A 19,926-nucleotide genomic window follows, 5' to 3' on the forward strand; every position below is an offset into this window, starting at 1 on the left:
GAAGCCCTCCAGGATCTAGAGCATGTCAGAAAAACAATAATACATGACAAGTATTTACAACTAAAACAAATAAGCTAATGTACCTTCCACAGGTCCCAAGTGGAATGATAGTCTTTTTTTTTAATGAACACACTATGAAAGAATCATCTGACAACACTCATTTACTAAGGTCACATTAATGCACTGAATTTAGAATTAAAAAAATGTTTATTTTATTTATAAGTTAATAAACGTATAATACGAGGGCTATCCACAAAGTACATTATGTTTTCGTTTGTGTCCATTAAGGGCGGGGCTAGCGCGGCCATCTTGGTGTCATGGCATTCCGCCGCTCAGTCGGCATCCTGCCGTGCTAGTGAGAGGTTTGTACTGTACTCCGTTGAGTTACTGTGACAGTTTGAAATGTCAGCATTAATTGAAAATGCCGCAAAGTGTGAAGTGCGTGCTGTAATAAAGTTTCAGACTGCAAAAAACTGTACACCAATAGAAATCTATCGGCAGCTTTGTGAAGTGTATGGGGACAACATAATCACTGAAGGTGGAGTGCGTCAATGGGTCATAAAATTTAAAAATGGCCGAACTAACGTTCACGACGAAGAGCGAAGTAGAAGACCCAGCATAGTGACTGCCGAACTTGTCGAAAAAGTCGATGCTGCAGACCGTGAAAACTGTAATTTCACAATAATGGAACTCTCTATGAGTTTTCCACAAATTTCACGAAGTTTGTTGCACGAAATCATTACCGAAAAGCTTGGTTACCACAAGTTTTGTGCAAGATGGATACCAAAAATCTTGACAGAGATCCACAAAAATCAGCGAATGGCTGCAGTGTCAACGTTTTTGGACACTTAGGAGAAAGATGGCGACTCATTACTCGATCGCATCATTACTGGTGACGAAACATGGCTTAAGCATGTGAACTGCGAGACAAAATTGCAGTCAATGCAGTGGGGGCACACAAATTCCCCCCAAAATCCAAGAAATGCATGCAGACAATGTTGGCAAGAAATGTGATGGCGACTGTCTTTTTGGACAGAAAAGGTGTGATTTTTGTGAATTTCCTGGAAAGAGGCACTACAATAAACTCTCAAAGTTATTGCCAAACTCTGCACAACCTCAGAAGAGCAATACAAAACAAGCGCAGGGGAAAGTTGGGCTCAAAGATCTTGCTGATTCACGACAATGTTCGGGCCCACACGGCAAATGCCACTCGTGAAGTTCTCGAATCTTTTAAGTGGGAGTTGTTTCCTCATCTGCCGTACAGTCCCGACCTGGCACTGAGCGACTTCCACTTATTCCCAGCAATGAAGAAGTGATTGGCTATTTAGCGTTTTGATTACGATGCACAGCTTCAAGAAGAGGTAACCACGTGGTTGAAGGCGCAGGCGGCCGAATTTTATGACGGAGGAATTTCCAAGCTCATCCATCACTACGATAAGTGCCTTAATTTAAATGACAACTATGTAGAAAAGTAGTCTTTAAGTGTGGCTTTCATCTGTATACAATAAAAAGAAATTCCAATACTTTATTTATTTTTAATTCCAAAACGTAATGTACTTTGTGGATAGCCCTCGTCGAACAACTACAATACTTAATTGCAATGAACACATTACTGCACTGAAACGGTGCAGAAGTTTCATTGTACGTTTTATACACACGCGCATGTGAGCGCGCGCGCCCACACACACACACACACACACACACACACACACACACACACACGAAGTCAGTTGGTTCTACTGAGAAATTCATAAATGAAGTAGAAGGAGTTGGCCACCAATACAATAAATCCTTTAGGCTTCTCTTAAACTGAATTTCATTGGTTGTTAAGCTTTTTATGGCTGCTGGCAAGTTCTTGAAAATGTGTGTTCCTGAATAATGCACACCTTTTTTACAAGAGTAAGTGACTTTAAATCCTTGTGAAGATTATTCTTATTTCTAGTATCGATTCCATGAACTGAGCTGTTGGTTTGAAAAGTTGATATATTTTTAATGACAAATTTCATTAAGGAATAAATATATTGGGAAGCAGTAGTTAGTATCCCTAGTTCCATAAACAGGCCTCTGCAGGATGTTCTTGAGTTCACACCACATATAACTCTTCTTGCATGTTTTTGTGCCCGGACAACTTTAGCTTGGCTTGATGAATTACCCCAAAAAATAATCCCATATGACATTACGGAGTGAAAGTAAGCATAGTATGCCAGCTTTTTCATGTCTAACAGAATTCGCATTGCAAGTAGAGATTTGTTTAGACACTTCAGCAGTTCTGTGGCGTGCCCCTCCCAGTTGAATTTATTATCAATCCCGTATGACATTATGGAGTGAAATTAAGCATAGTATGCCAGCTTTTTCATGTCTAACAGAATTCGCATTGCAAGTAGAGATTTGTTTAGACACTTCAGCAGTTCTGTGGTGTGCCCCTCCCAGTTGAATTTATTATCAATCTGTAATCCCAAGAATTTAACACTGTCCACTTCTTCTATCTGCTTGTCGTCATATGTTAGGCATATACTCGTGGGACACCCCTTACAAGTTCTGAACTGCATGCAGTGTGTTTTTTTTTTCAAAGTTTAGTGACAAATAGTTGGATAAGAACCAGTGATTAATGTCCACAAATCTTTTATTAGCTGATATTTCTATGACCACACTTTATTTGCTATTTATTGCAATGTTTTGTTTCATTGGAAAACAAAACAAACTTGGCATCTGGTAATGTTACTGATGAAAGGTCATCAATATACACGAGAAAAAGTAAGGGCTGTAAGATGGAACCTTGTGGGACCCCACATGTAATTAGTTCCCAGGTGGATGATGCCTGATAGCTTAATACGTGTGTCTTTCCTAATAACACCCTTTGTTTCCTGCCAGAGATATAACATTTGAACCATTTTGCAGCATTTCCTGTTACACCATAATATTCTAATTTACTTAAAAGGATATTGTGATTTACACAGTAAAATGCCTCTAACACATCACAAAATATACCAATTGCCTGCAATTTTTTGTCTAATGAATTAAGTACATTTGCAGTGTAATTGTACATAGCCTCCTCAATATCAGAACGCTTTAGAAATCCTAACTGAGACTTTGACAGTATATTGTCTGTGATAAGATGGTTATACAGCTGAGTGTACGTTACCTTTTCTAAAAATTTTCAGAATGCTGGCAGAAGTGAAATTGGACAGAACTTTGGCATAATTTCTTTATCTCCCTTCTTAAATAGTGGCTTAACTTCAGCATATTTCAACAATTCAGGAAATATTCCACTGATAAACAACTGGTTACACTGATAGCTTAATATGTTACTTAACTCAGAATCACATTCTTTAATTAACTATGTTAATATTTCATCATACCCACTAGATGTTTTTGATTTTAAAGTTTTTATAATGGACATTACTTCTGCTGGGGTAGTGAGGGTCAAATTCATATTATGGAAGTTACTTGAAATGTCAGGGCTGAGGTATCCCATGGCAGGATCTACAGAACCTGACAACCCCATCTTTTCAATAACAGTTATAAAATGTTTGTTAAAAATTTCTGAAACACTACACACATCTGTCACCAATGTATCATTTACTCTTAATGCTATTTGCCCCTCTTCGTGTCTTGTTCTACCTGTCTCCTCCTTCACTATATCCCATATTGTCTTTATTTTGTTATGTGATATGACTGTCTTTTCCTTGTAATATATTTGTTTTGATTTCTGTGTTACAGTCTTGAATGTTTTGCATTATTTCTTGTACTGTGCTATAACATCAACATCAGAACTGTTTCAGATTGACAGATACGGTTTTCTTTTTGTTTTAAAAGATACCTCTATTCCTTGAATAATCCATGGCTTCTTTGTAGACTTTGCTCTAACCTTGGTTAGTTTTGGGAGAAAACAGTGTTCAAATAAGGTAAGCACTTTATTAGCAAAAGTGTTATATTTTTCATTCATGCCATGAGCACTGTAAACATCACTCAAATGAACGTCTCTCAGGAGTTTCCTAAAATAATCAATTTTTGACTTTTTTATTACCCCCTTGAATTCAGATTTAACAGATTTTATATCCTGATCAGTATTAAGATTTAACAGAAGGAACTGCTTGTCATGGTCTGAGAGGCCACTGACTATTGGTTTTGTAATATAATTTTGTTCATTGGACTTTTCTATAAAGGTATTATCAGTGACTGTTTGTAAGCAATTGGCTACCCTAGTTGGGAAATGTACAGTGGGAATTAAGTTGAATGATAGAGTTACTAAAGTAAGTTCTTATTGGGAGAGTCTCTAAGGTAATCTACTTTGAAGTCACCAGAAACCACTGTTTCTTTGTTTTTGGTTGTTAAATGGGCCAGTACAGCTTCAAGGTGGTTTATGAACACATTAAAGTTACCTGCAGGTGCTCGATATACACTTAATACACTCCTGGAAATTGAAATAAGAACACCGTGAATTCATTGTCCCAGGAAGGGGAAACTTTATTGACACATTCCTGGGGTCAGATACATCACATGATCACACTGACAGAACCACAGGCACATAGACACAGGCAACAGAGCATGCACAATGTCGGCACTAGTACAGTGTATATCCACCTTTCGCAGCAATGCAGGCTGCTATTCTCCCATGGAGACGATCGTAGAGATGCTGGATGTAGTCCTGTGGAACGGCTTGCCATGCCATTTCCACCTGGCGCCTCAGTTGGACCAGCGTTCGTGCTGGACGTGCAGACCGCGTGAGACGACACTTCATCCAGTCCCAAACATGCTCAATGGGGGACAGATCCGGAGATCTTGCTGGCCAGGGTAGTTGATTTGCACCTTCTAGAGCACGTTGGGTGGCACGGGATACATGCGGACGTGCATTGTCCTGTTGGAACAGCAAGTTCCCTTGCCGGTCTAGGAATGGTAGAACGATGGGTTCGATGACGGTTTGGATGTACCGTGCACTATTCAGTGTCCCCTCGACGATCACCAGTGGTGTACGGCCAGTGTAGGAGATCGCTCCCCACACCATGATGCCGGGTGTTGGCCCTGTGTGCCTCGGTCGTATGCAGTCCTGATTGTGGCGCTCACCTGCACAGCGTCAAACACGCATACGACCATCATTGGCACCAAGGCAGAAGCGACTCTCATCGCTGAAGACGACACGTCTCCATTCGTCACTCCATTCACGCCTGTCGCGACACCACTGGAGGCGGGCTGCACGATGTTGGGGCGTGAGCGGAAGACGGCCTAACGGTGTGCGGGACCGTAGCCCAGCTTCATGGAGACGGTTGCGAATGGTCCTCGCCGATACCCCAGGAGCAACAGTGTCCCTAATTTGCTGGGAAGTGGCAGTGCGGTCCCCTACGGCACTGCGTAGGATCCTACGGTCTTGGCGTGCATCCGTGTGTCGCTGCGGTCCGGTCCCAGGTCGACAGGCACGTGCACCTTCCGCCGACCACTGGCGACAACATCGATGTACTGTGGAGACCTCACGCCCCACGTGTTGAGCAATTCGGCGGTACGTCCACCCGGCCTCCCGCATGCCCACTATACGCCCTCGCTCAAAGTCCGTCAACTGCACATACGGTTCACGTCCACGCTGTCGCGGCATGCTACCAGTGTTAAAGACTGCGATGGAGCTCCGTATGCCACGGCAAACTGGCTGACACTGACGGCGGCGGTGCACAAATGCTGCGCAGCTAGCGCCATTCGACGGCCAACACCGCGGTTCCTGGTGTGTCCGCTGTGCCGTGCGTGTGATCATTGCTTGTACTGCCCTCTCGCAGTGTCCGGAGCAAGTATGGTGGGTCTGACACACCGGTGTCAATGTGTTCTTTTTTCCATTTCCAGGAGTGTATTATGAAGGATTTTTTGTGAAATTCTACTTCTGTTGCACATACTTCCATATGCCGTTCCAGGCAAAATTTATGAATGCCTTTGTTCTTAAAATTATGACAGTTCCTGATGAATGTGGCAACTTCTCCTTTCTGCATTTCTGCTCTACAAAAGTGAGATGCTAACCTAAATCCTGTAACACTTCAGAAGTTCTATACCAGTGATTACATGATGTTCAGAGAGGCAGATTATGTCAGCTGGATTTGAGGACTCTAATTCATCTATGCAGATAATTAATTCATTAATTTTGTTTCTCAGTCCTCCTATATTTTGATGGAATAACGATAGCTGTCATTTCACATTGACCGAGTTAAAATTGTGTAGAGTTGAAATTTCTCCTGATTGTTGAAAATTCTTAACTAACAGCTCTTTATGCTGATGTAATAAGCTAGAATTATGTTTTCTTGGTTTCTTTCTCAAACTGAAGGTTTGTCTCAATCCTAACCTCTCTTAAAAGTTTCTTTCTGTCCTCCCTACCCTAAAAAAGGCTCTTTTCTGAACCCTATAACCTCTGGTATTTTATCATTCATGACAGTGTCTTTCCCCTTTAACTTTCCTGCTATTTTCACAGCCACTTCACCCTTCTCTTTCCTGTTGAGGTGAAGGTCATGCCTAGTATAATCCCAGCTATTGAGAGAATCGACAGGAACCACACCAAATGAGGTCAGTCATGGTGTCCTTAGTGAAATCTTTGCAAAGTGATCCTAAATCCTCTGTCACTTGCTCCAGACTAGCACTGGCTCTACAAAAATTGGTGACCTGGTATTCTGATCCTAGTTCATTTTGCAAAAGTTGGCCAACTCCTCTTCCATGGGAACTACCTAACAATGCATTCTTTCTCTTTACTGATTTCCCTACATTCTTACTTTTCAATTTGCTGTTGAAAGTTCGTTGTGCCCTGTCTATACCTGCAAGTGCGTAAGGCTCACCAGCTTCTAACTGAAGCAACAGGTCAAATCTATTTTCCACATTTCCCCGAAGCTGTCAGACGAAGTTCTAGGCCTGTTCCTCCTGTTGCCTGTTGCCGTTCCCACCTCTCTTTACCCTTCTCCCTCCTTAAGACCTCCCCTGGCCTTGTCTAACTCAGCCTTAAGGGCAGCATTTTCCCTCCTGTTATAGTATCTTCCTATCTCTACTACATATCCTACAAAACCACTGATGAGTCTCCTTTACTTCACCTACTGCCACACTACTACAGTTACCCACATGGAAAAAACTACAGCACCCATCACATCAAAGCCCTGACCTAACATTTCTATGGCAAGTCAAGCACTTTTCACTCATGATAAATGTAATAGTTTATTAAGAATAAGTCAGTTAAATTACAGATGAACACGAAAACATAATCCACAAATGTGGCCTATATGCAACGTATGTAAACAAAAACAACAGTGCAAAGTTTCTGAAACAGCAACTTAAATTTTACGCTACTTTCCGGAAATGTGAGTTAAATAATGGAGAGGTATGCTACAGTTAAATTGCTGGAGAGAACAAAGAACAATTAAACGAAATTCTATAGATTTGCTGCGGCAAAACGTAAACAGAAAATACCTTTGTAACCCAACTGTACAATCTTTTCTCGTTTTCTGCTATATTACATAAAGAAAAATGAAGCCTTTTATGGTACGCTTAAAAAACACACTAATACAACTATTTACCACATAATCAGTACTAAACTAAAGGTTATGTCTTCAAAATATCACACCTGTACAATCACAGTCATGTCAGTCAAGAATAAATAGTTTTGAGAAGAAGAGAGCTAGAAGTATGAAGAATTTGTCTCTTAAGTCATTTTACATTGTATTATATTGCACATAAAGAACCAGCAAGTGTATGCCATTAGCGGCATGGAATTTTTCATTGACAATTACCTTGGCTTCTTTGGATGGCAGCCGCTCACAAAAAGGTGTCACTCCCAGGCCACTTGTGCACTTGTATGTAATGTTAAATGCATTTGTACCCTGAATGTACATGATATTTTACAGATATAAGGCAAAATCTGACAAGTCACAATTCTTACTTTTTTCCGGAGACAGAATTTAAAGTTTCAGGATTCATAATATTTCAGTTTCTCATTTTTTCCTTTATTTTTGTTTACTGTGGTAATACATATTCAAGAGAAACTTTACTGATGAGATTATATACAGGGTGTACATAAAGTCGGGGAACACTTTCAATTATTTATTGCACAAGAACCAAACATTCAACAGATATCATGCATAAGTCATTTTGAAGAGAAACCCTGAAAGTTTTTTTTCATGTATACTGCCACAGTGTAGTTTGGTAATCTGCTGATAGTCAGCACCAATCGCAAACAAGGTGAGTTCACGTCTGAAGCAAGCTTTCTGTGTGTTGGAGTTCGACAAAAACAAATGTGCTACAGCTTTTCAACGGATGTTTAGAACCAAGTATGGTAAGAAGCCACCAACAAGGAAGGCCATTTACCATTGACACAACAAATTCATTATGATGGGTTGCTTGTGCCCAGCAAAGAGAAGAGGATGTCCCAGTGTGAGTGAAGTGAATGTGGAGTGCATACGAGAGACATTCATAAGGAATCCAAAGAAATCAGTGCATTGTGCATCCTGTGAACTCAAAATGGCTCCAATGACAGTGTGGAAAGTCCTGTGACAGAAGCTGTCTATGAAACCATTCAAATAGGAGCTAGTGCAGAAGCTCAATGATGATGACGAAGACAAGCGTTTTGAATTTTGTTAACAGCTGAATGAGGATGGGGATGGCATTGTTGATCGCTTAATTTTTAGTGACAAAGCTAGTTTTCACACTAATGGGAAAGTGAACAGGCATAATTGTCAAATCTGGGGTACAAAGCATCCACAAGAATGCATTGAATTTGGGTGTGATTCCCCAAAGGCGAATTTTTTTTTGTGCCTAGTCACCTCGAAAACTGTACGGGCCATTCTTCTTCGCCGAGAGTACTGTCACTGGATATTCATACTTTGGACATGTTGCAGCAATGGCTGATGCCTCAAATGCAACCAGACTCTCCGTTCATTTTTCAGCAGGATGGGGCTCCACCCCATTTTCATCGTGAAGTTCTTGGGTAGCTGAAAATGGAGCTGCCGCATCAATGGATCGGCCGTGCTACAGAAGGGGAAAGCTGATTCATGGAATGGCCTCTCCAATCACCAGATATCGCTCTGTGTGACTCTTTTCTGTGGGGACACATTAAAGATCTGGTGTATGTACCGCCTCTACCATGTGCTGTAGCAGAGTTCCAGGAGAGAATATGGGAAGCGCCTGCTACAGTCGACGATGCCATGCTGTGACGGGTATGGCAAGAATTTGATTACCGTATTGATGTCTACGGGATCACCCATGGTTCACCTATCAAATGTTTGTAAAAAAAAAAAAAACTTTCAGAGTTTCTCTTCAAAATGCAATATGTATGACATCTGTACAATGTCTAGTTATTGTTCAATAAATAATTGAATGTGTTCTCAGACTTAATGTACACCCTGTACATCTGATTAAGGTGTACAACAACATGATGCATTTTTATCATGAATACAGATTGAACAGAGGTAAAAATATGAGAAGTTATAAGATATTTTAAGTAGCCTCTAGATTTCAAGCATTTACCACTAAAGTGAACTCTCATTACAGTGAATTATCTGATGTAATCTTATAACAATGCATTATGAATATTATTTTGTCCTTTTTAATGGGTGGGACTCATGTGACATATACTTGCAGTTCACTACAGCAAATTCTTTTCAGGTTCTGTCAATCTCTGTGTTTTTCAGTAGATACTTTAAGATCACCTGTAAAATAATCAGAATAGCATAATTATAATACTTAAAAATAGGAAGTTACATTGTGAAATGAAAAAAGATTCAACGCATGTGGTTGTAACGGAACTACTCTACCATCTTTGGGGTGGCTTAAGCTGCCCTTTCTCATGTTTGTAACTCACCTTTTCTTTCCAGGAAGTAGTAAAGAAGCATTTTCATAGGCTCCGTTGTAGCTGCTTGTGAACTAAATCTGTGCTGCATTACAGTGATGTGACAAAAGTCATGGGATAGTGATATGCATGTAAACAATTGGCAGTAGTATCATGTGCACATGCTACAAAAGAGCAGTGCATTGGCAGAGCTGTCTATTGTACTCAGGTGATTCATGTGAAATGGTTTCCAACATGATTGTGGCCACACAACGGAAATTAACAGACTTCAAACGTGAAGTTGTAGTTGCGGCTAGATGCAAGGAACATTCTATTTCAAAATCATTATGGAATTCAATATTCTGAAATCCACAATTTCAAGAGTGTGCTGACGTTACCAAATTTCGGGTATTACCTCTGACAAGGACAACACAGTGGCTGACTGCCTTCGTTTTAAGACTGAGAGCAGCGGCCTTTTGTAGAGATGTCAGTGCCAACAGACAAGCAGTACTGCATGAAACAACAGCAGAAACCAATGTGGGATGTATGATGAAAGTATTCGTTAGGACAGAGTGGCGAAATATGGTGTTAATGGGCTATGGCAGCAGACGACAGCTGTGATTGCCTTTGCTAACAGCATGACATAGCCTGCAGTGCCTCTCCTGGGGTCGTAAACTTACAGGTTGGACCCTGGAAAAGTGGAAAATTATGGCCTCATCAGATGGGCCCTGATTTCAGTTGGTAATTTCTGATGGTAGGGATTGAGTGTGGTGCAGACTCGATGAAGCCATGGACCCAACTTGTCAACACGCACCATGAAAGCTGGTGGTAGCTCCATAATGGTATGGGCTCTCTTTACATGGAATGTACTGGCTCCTCTGGTCCAACTGAGCCGATCATTGACTGTAAATTGTAATGTTTAGCTACTTGGAGACCACCTGCGGGCATTCATGGACATCATGTTCCCAAACAACAATGTTATGTCACTGGGTCACAAGTGTTCATGACTGGTTTGAAGAACGTTCTGGACAATTTGAATGAATGTTTTGGCTACCCAGATTGCCTGACATGAATCCCATCAAACATTTATGAGACATAATCGAGAGGTGAGATTGTGCACAAAATCCTGCACCATCAACACTTTTGAAATTACGGCCTGCTACAGAGGCAACATGTGTCTATATTTCTGCAGCAGACTTCCAATGACTTGTTGAGTGCATGTCGCATTGAGTCGCTGCACTCTCCCAACCAGAAGGAGGTCTGACACTATATAGGAGGTATCCCATGACTTTTGTCAGCTCAGTGTACATCGTGATACATCTAGTTCTCTTATTGGCCTATACTGGAAAGGGAGTTTCTTCTTGTTTGTTGTATTATACAGCTTCACTATCCATCCTTTGAATATTTCAGGCTGGTCCTCAACATCAGTGACTACAAATAGTGAAGTCACCCAGTCTTCATCTGTATGGACTAGTTGGTGAAGGAATCTGAATATAATGGCATTTTCATTTTTCCCTCTGCAGGAGTGACAAAAGATCTCCAGATGTCTGACTTCTAGATTAAGAAAATGGTACAAAACAGGGACGAGCAGTGAAACTTCCTTTATTCCTTTCCAGCCTGTGCTCTTTGGATGCATATAAAAATAACCATTCCCTGTTACCAAAACATGAACATTGAGACTAAATACAGACAAATACTGTTTATAATAAACTTCATTTGTCTTTATATTTTGGCAAAGGAAATTTTTAGTGTAGTCAGTAGTTTAAACGGTTTCTTATGACATTCATTCTATGCTTTTTTTTCTTCCTGTCATAGAACAATTTTTAGCTAAGATGCAGTTCATGTGGTCTTTCATTGGAACGAAGTTCAGGATGAAGCCATATGTTCTTTTCAGTGGATGATGTTGAAGTCAGTTTCTTCTCCAAATTTTTTTCTTGGCTGCATACTCATCACAGGAACCACAAGTATCAGACTGCAGACATCCATAACTTATACGAATGTTTCTTAAGATACATTCTTATCTTTACACTACTCCTTGAATATACTGGACTGTCTTTTATATTCATGGTCTCAGGTGGGTAGATTTTTTCTGACTTTGTCAAATTATTGTGGTTGTTGTGACCTTTAAGTGAACTAATGTGTCGTCCTACTGCTTCACAAATTCCATCTGTTAAGGCCTGTGCTTAAGTTCTGTGTTTTCCTTGGCTGTCTCACAGAGATTGGTGTCCACATTTAAGTCTCTTGAGTAAATGATTTACCTTGCCCTTCTTTAAGCCATGCTTGCACACATGTATTTGTTAGACAGTTCCATGAAGGGTAATATAAACACTGAATTTATAAAATGAATCTCAAAACTGGGCCTCCTGCTCTTCTCTTGTGGGACACCTGCACTGTACAGGGATTAATGCAATTACACTGCTTAAACAGAAATTTATTTCAAGATGATATTGGTTCATTTCATTAATAAGATTCCTTTTATTTTGATTGCTAACAAGATCAGAAACTTTTTTTTTACACTTACAAGGTTCCCTGTTTCACCTGATTGCAGTCTTAAATGTTCTGAAGCATCACTAATGCAACTTCTTTCGTGTTTTAGTTAGTTTCTTCAAAGGCATAGTATATATTTCTTAATGAATATATGAATTCTTATCTTCTTCATTCATATTACTTTGACACAACACAATGCTACACAAACTTTGTAAACTCCACAAACCAAACTAAAATGGCCAAAAATAAAACACAACAATGAGTGTGACAACAATGATAATATTAGCTGCAACAGATCCACCCAGGCTAAGAACAGTTATAACATTAAATTTTCCAGTTAGATTCCCTGGATTTGTCATATTGTTGCTGAGTTCTGAAATAACATCTAAAACTGCACTGGTTAAATTATTTTAATTTTTATTCACTGAAGACATATTTAAATGTGTGTGGATGCAAAAGCTGTTACATGTAAGATGCCAAGAGTTATTATCTGCACTTTAATTGCTCATAACAAATCAGTTCTGAAACTGTTACCATATGAGAAATGTCTCCATACCTGAAACATTGTTTCAGTAACAGTCACCTGTCTGAGAGTGCCATAAATGGAACACTTTAGGATCCTTGACTGAAATCACTATTTACCTTGAGGATTATATTTACCATTTCACTGTTTCATTTTTACAAGGCTAAGAAGAATAATACATTTCATATCAAATAAATTTATTTCTTCTGAGTAATGGTATGTACTTTTGCATTGTAAATGTGTAAGAAAACAGGATCTCTGAAAAACTTATGGTACCCATAATTCATATACATATATCGAAAGGAAAGCTTCATATTTCTGCTATGGCAAGTAAAACTCAACTGTTTCTTTTGGATCTCTGAAACACAGACATTGCAGTATAGCTCATAGGGCGGGCAAAGGTTATTGAATTGTATGGAATTGTCTAAAGGGAAATATTATGCAGAGTGTTGTTGGAACATGAATTTTTTTCATGTTGCGACTCTCTTTGCACTAAAACTAAACACTTATAGTGGGTACCTTTTACTGTTTTCTTAACTATTTATTGCTTTGACCACATAGACCTCATTCCGTAGCTTTCTGTTTCAGGGATTTGTTGACAGTCATAATGTAGTTCCTCTGCACTACTCAATTTATCTGTCAGCAGTATATATTAATCGAAAGTAGTAAATCCCTTATTAATAGTTTGAAACCAATAAAGGAAATCAGAATCCCCTTTCATTCCAGAAAATCTCTTTCCCTTGAAGAACCACAGACTATATACTTTTTCAAACATTTTACGATAATTTGATAATATAATTCTTATAGAAATATCTCTTTCATGGTTTTCTATTTCTTTTTAATGCTGGATTATCAAGAGCTTATAAAATTAAATTGTACAGGCCTGGATTTCACCCTAGGAACTGAAACATGTAAGGAGAGTATGACTGGAAAGGAGAGAAGATAGTGACAAGCTGCATTTTAAATCTACAAGAAAGTAGCAATACACAGGCGAAATATATAAAACTAAATTATCTGTTATCCCTTTAATTTTTTTTACTTCAACATAAAAACCCTTCTAAAAGACAACCTCACAATACATTTTACAGTTTATCTCCCTATATAACTGAGTTCTAACATAATGAACCCTGGAAAAATACAGTTGGTAATAAACTGGCTGCAAAAAATGTTGATGGATTTGGCTTTCTCCAAGTATAGTGATCATTACAAAATACAGAAGGTAAATGAAGAGAATCATTAAGTGATCATATTTCTGTAATTACTGTATGAATGCAGTACCTTTGTTCGTATTTCATCCATGAGAATGATGAGCAATACAGAAAATGCAAGATTATGGTCAGTGAACTGTAGATATGTTCCTGTGATGGAAAAACATTTTGAAAATATACACAACATTTCTTCTGTACATTTCTTCCCCCCATCTTTGTTGTATGCAACTATGTGACCTGTTTCACCAGTGACTGAGTTTGGCTGTTCCTTTATAAAACAGCCGCTGAATTGTGGGGCTCGTAAGTCTGTTGAATTAACTTGATGGAAACCATAGCCATAAATTAACTGCACATTTCGACATTTCAAAATGTAACTGATCAAAGTTATTCTCAGTGGCCCTGCTGTACAAACAGGAAGCGAATTCTGATAATGCATTAAAGTTGGGCTGTAGTCGCTACTGACTATATACTCTAACCACTTCAAGTTGAAAATAACCTTTTATAAAACATTCTTTTGACCTATGTGCAGCTGAAGTAGTTTATCATGTTCTCGTGGACCTCATGAAACTATACACATATTGTTCAAGCAATACTTGGGTCATTTCTTCTTCTGTGTGTTGTGTTTAGGAATACTAGTGCCACAAACCTAACTGAAAACATCTCATGCTCTCTTGACTCCAGTAGCATCAAATCAACCTTTATAACGGCAAAAACAAAAATCTCTTGTGGTCTATTCTGTTGACATTAATGAACAGTTATCACCTAACTCAGGCGATTACATGTTTTCTGTCCTTGACCATTCAATCAGCAAATTTACGAACTGAGTGACTTGCTGGAAAATCTCTCACTCATCTTGTAAAAAATAGTAATGTAATGAAACATTGCTATTCTACAAGAAGTGAATTTAGTATGTCAAAGGAAGGATGAAGGGGATCATCGGTCATAAATTTTTAATCTCTTTATTGCAAATCGATTTCAGCTAGTGTGAGCTATCTTCAGTCCAGTTATATTCAAGTCATGATGACTCACCATAAATAAAATTGCACATAGTACCACAATAACAAACAGTATACCTGTTTGTTACTTCAAATGGGAATGTAGTACCATGAGTGATTTTATTTATGATGAGTCATCATGACTTGAATATAATCTTGCTGAAGTAACTCCACTGAAGATAGCTACACAGTAGCTGATATCGATCTGCAATAAACAGATTAAAAATTTATGACCATTGCTCCATTTCTTCTGCTTTGGTTCTCATTAATATGATCATGAAGCATGCTTTTCCTGATGGAAATAAACCCAAAGTGAATTCCGAAGCTCCTGCCTGTTATTCAGCTGGTACAGAAGTATGGCTTTCCAGATGTCTCGTTTTCTCCACAACAGCAGTCAAACAGTAAAATTCATGGCTTGTGTTAACCGCATTGAATACAGTATTTTGGAATATGGTCACATAGTGAGCCTCTGTGTATGATGAATGCCCATGTAGTGGGCCTGTAGGTACTTTAAACCTCGCTCAGTGAGGCACCTTACTATGACACCTGCTGTATCACTGAGTTCTCCTTGCTGTATAGTGAACGACTTTCTCTGTAACCACTGAATCCTAATAATTAACTGAGATACATCAGGGAATGTTGTAAATATTCAGAGATGTCACGTCATTGTGAATATGTAGTAAACATTGTCATATCAGTACATACAATGTAAGCACAATCACTATACATTAAAATAGTCTGAAATTTTGTTTAATGCAATTCCAGTTCAGTGAATTTGTATGGGTAGCCTTCAATAAGTAATGGAATAAGTTTTTATGTGAAAGCAGGTCAGTTTTAATCAGAATTCCAATACACCTTATGTTACCCACTCTTTTGACTAAAAAACATATTTTTTAACATAATCTCCATTCAGAATGATGGCCTTACGCCACCTTAATGGGAGGGCATGTATGCCTGCTTGGTGCCACTCTACTGATTAACATTGAAGGTAACATCTTGCTGTATCACTAATCTCCCCATCATCCATCTACTGCCCCCATGGAGTGCATCCTTCAATGGGCCAAACATATGGAGGTTGGAGCAGGCAAGATCGGGGTTGTAGGATAAATCAGGAAGAACAATCGTATGAAGTTTTGTGAGCTCCCCTCTGGCGCATAGACTTGTGTGAGGCCTTTTGTTGTCAAAGAAGGAGTGGTTTGTTTTGCAATTTTGTGGTGATGAACATGCTGGAGTCGTTTCTTGAATTTCCTGATGGTTGCACAATAGACTCCAGAGTTCATTGCTGCACCATGAGGCAGGACATCAAACATAATAGCCCCTTCAGAGTCTCAGAAGATCATCACCATGATTTACCAGCTGAGGGGATGGCTTTCAACATTTTCTTTGGATGGGAAGTGATGCGATGCCTCTCCATGGATTGCTGTTTTGTTTCCAGTTCAAAGTGATGAATCCATGTTTCATCACCTGTGATGATGTTGAACAAAGAAAAATGTCACTATGTGCTCATAATGTGCAAACAATTCTGCACAGATGGTCCTTCATTGTCTTCTGTGGTCTTCTGTTAAGTGCGTCAACATGCATTTCAGTACCCCAAACTGGTGGAAGACTGTGTCAGTACTACCACCAGAGATGTCTGGTTCGGAAGTGAGGTGTTTGTTTGTGATTCACTGATTGCCTCTAATGAGAGTATCCACACATTCCAACATTGTAGAGGTCACAGCTATTCTGGCTGGCCTGCACAAGGGAGATCGGACAGATTTGTGCAACTTTGTTGCAATGACGACAGACAACTCGCGTAATGACTCACCATAGTTTTGTTCACTGCCAGGTCTCTGTAGACATTCTGCAGGTGCCTATGAATATCTGTGATGCTCTAATTTTCCACCAAAACAAACTCAACAACATCTCTCTGCATGGAACGATGGAACGCACTTCTATTACAGACACCATTTATAGCTCCACCACCTATCGAAAGTTCATGAAATGATAGTGTCTGAAATGAGAATATTCCATGATGCCCACAACAAATTCTGCATTTTTTCCAACCAAAATTGGTGGAGAAAAAAAAAGAATGTGTTGCAATAGATACTGAATGCCCCTCGTACATCTTTAAGTAATATCATTGCTTACACATTGCATTTTTTGAGAGAGCAGAAGAAAAACACTTGGAGTTAACATATCATTGTATGTACAGCAAAGTTCAGAATATGACCTTAAAAGGTGTCTCTGTAGTATGGATCCATTTGTAAAATTTCAGAATATCGCCACTTTTTACTCATAATGAAGAGTGATTTGAAACTGACAAGAAATACAGGTGTGACAAATGTGCTTGACAATGACACTTAGTTGAAATTAGCCATGCGGTAACCTTTTAACTCCTTCCATCTCTGAATCTGAATCTGATGAAGACTTTCCTCAGCAGAACTGCCACCTTCAGCACTGATGAGTAACCAATCAACAACACAATCTGTGGAACCATCCAAGTGACATATTTTGTCATCTTCTTTTGTTACATGTTGTTCTGCATCCCACCAGCATTCAGCAGTGACATGTTACACTTATCACAGAAACAGTTGTAAACTTTGCTGTCACTGCTGCAAGTTCCTCTACTGGTAGCAATTGATGTTGTTCTGATAACTTCTCAGAAACATCGAGAACTATCAGTTTTGCACAGCTCTTTAATGGTGTTCCTCTTCTGTGTTCCACAAAAGAACACAATACAGTTTCAGCTACTTTCACCATACACATGGGAAACATGAACGAGTGAGAAACATTACAATGACGGGCCACATGAATGCCGAGCAGCGGTTGGGGTGACTCACAATGGGAGAGCTTCTTTGCGCTCTACTACTCTGTATGTTTCTTCAGAATGTGTGAATGTAACTTAATGCTCATACACAGGAAGATCACCACTTACAATCTGAGGAATGGTGTGTTGTGCATTGTTGCATACAAAAATTTATTTCCTTCTGCACACTCCAACACTCCATTTACTGTAAAGTTCACAACACAGGATGCCATTTAAATATGCATTAAAAATTAACATACAGGGAAATTGAACCCATAACTTCACAATTACATGTCAGTTACGATAGCTACTATGCAGCCAGAGCTGTATACATTTGGTGATATTTTTATAATGATACTGTGCCATGTTTCTTAAATTTATAAAAAAGAAGATGAAAACTTAAGCACATTGGCATTTTGTATTCAAAGGAGAAATTGGGAGAGTGTTTATAAACAAAGCCAACATGCAATAACCAGAGGTAGCCATAACGTCATGCAGAAAATTGTTCAGAGAAAACGACTGTGCACTGAGGTTTGAAATAAGAGTTTGTAAGCATGTAGCATGCTGGCCAGCAAAACTATTGCTGTCTGTTAATGCTTTTTAGAATATCTTAAAGTTTCATATCAGTAGTATAGCACAAAATGTGTAATACATAATTAGATTCTACTTCCAATGGCGTAACAACACCCGTGAACTTGTGCTAAGACCTGACCGGTCACCGCAACTATGTTTGTTTACGTTGGGATTGGACTTAGGATGAATGGAGTAGAGTCTTGAAAATTTCATTCCTCTTTCCTAAGCCTCTATGATGTACCTTGCATTTTCCCAGTAACTCTATTAGTACAATCAGTTTTACTTTGTATATTGCAGTTTCTTCCACCTGCTTCCTAAGACTTTTACTAAAGCAAATAATCCAACATCAAAATGGAACATTAGAGTTAACATCTTGTCAATTCTGAGAATGTTAGCAATGGAACATTAGTTCAGATTGGACAATGTTTGGCTCTTCAAACTAATCATTCTGCCATTCACCTGTAGATATTCTGGGAACCCTTAGAAAACCTGAGTTGAGATGGCAGAATGGATATCTGAACAAGACTTAAACACCAGTGCAGAGTTTCAACAGCTTGGTTATCTCACTCCTCTTGATTCATTACAATTCTTGGTAAACTATTATACACATTTTCAGAATCTAATACTAATGACCCATTAAAATTGCAGAAGTTCTATTTTTAATATCAGAATGTGGAACGCTGGTACAGAATAAACTGTTCAAATGTAGCAAGTAAATTTTTACATTATGTATGATGTAAGTTTCTGAGGAATCATCAGTGCCTGCTTACAGCACTGAACAGATGATGTTTGAATAAAATTGCCTTTGATGTATGTATGCAGACTGAAGCAATGAATGAAAATTTCTACCAAGGCCAGGAGTTGAACCCGGGTCTCATGCTCAGTAGGCAGAAGTGGTAACCACTACGCCATCCTCACACAGTGGCTTTGTACAACTACAAGAACTACCCCAGCACACCTCCCTCCCTCTGCAAATTCCCATTCACACCTCAGCCCACTTGGTATTTCCCCTAATGAATGTGAATTTGGGTTGAGGAGTGAGATGTGCTAGGGCAAACCATGTGGTTGTGCAAACCCAGTGTGGCAAGGTGGTATAGTGGTTAGCACATCTGCCTACTGATCAGGAGATCTGGGTTCAAATCCCAACCCTGGTACAAATTTTCATTCATCACATCACTCTGGATACACACATCACAGACGTTTGAGACTTGAAAAGGTCTCTGGAACCATATTGCTTCATTTAATTATGCTGCCCATTATAAATTTATATGTAGCTTGCCATGGTTGCACCAAAATTCCTCAAGTGAATTACGCATATTTATTACACTCACTTTTCTCCATAACCTTACAGGTGAAGCTCAAGTCAAGTATACAGACACTGGACTTCCAGGTGACGGAAGGTGGCAGTAACTTCAGTGTGGGCCAGAGGCAGCTGGTGTGTCTGGCGAGAGCCATACTTAGGAATAATAGGATCCTGGTGCTTGATGAAGCCACTGCCAACGTTGATCCAGAGTGAGTACCTACATTGCTGTATCATTATTTATTACAAGACCTGTCATAAAATGAACTCTCTAGTG

At 39.2% G+C, this 19,926-nt stretch overlaps 1 protein-coding gene across 1 annotated transcript in view; it reads left to right on the forward strand.

Moving 5' to 3' along the window:
- LOC124590915 (ATP-binding cassette sub-family C member 4-like) overlaps positions 1-19,926 on the forward strand; it is a 386,521-nt gene that overhangs the window by 356,530 nt on the left and 10,065 nt on the right. The window contains exon 24 of the mRNA XM_047131684.1: positions 19,701-19,861. Within this exon, the coding sequence (XP_046987640.1) occupies positions 19,701-19,861 (161 nt within the window). The remainder of the gene's footprint in view (positions 1-19,700; positions 19,862-19,926) is intronic.

The sequence above is a fragment of the Schistocerca americana genome, chromosome 2 (genome assembly GCF_021461395.2).
Source record: "Schistocerca americana isolate TAMUIC-IGC-003095 chromosome 2, iqSchAmer2.1, whole genome shotgun sequence".
Classification (NCBI taxonomy): domain Eukaryota; kingdom Metazoa; phylum Arthropoda; class Insecta; order Orthoptera; family Acrididae; genus Schistocerca; species Schistocerca americana.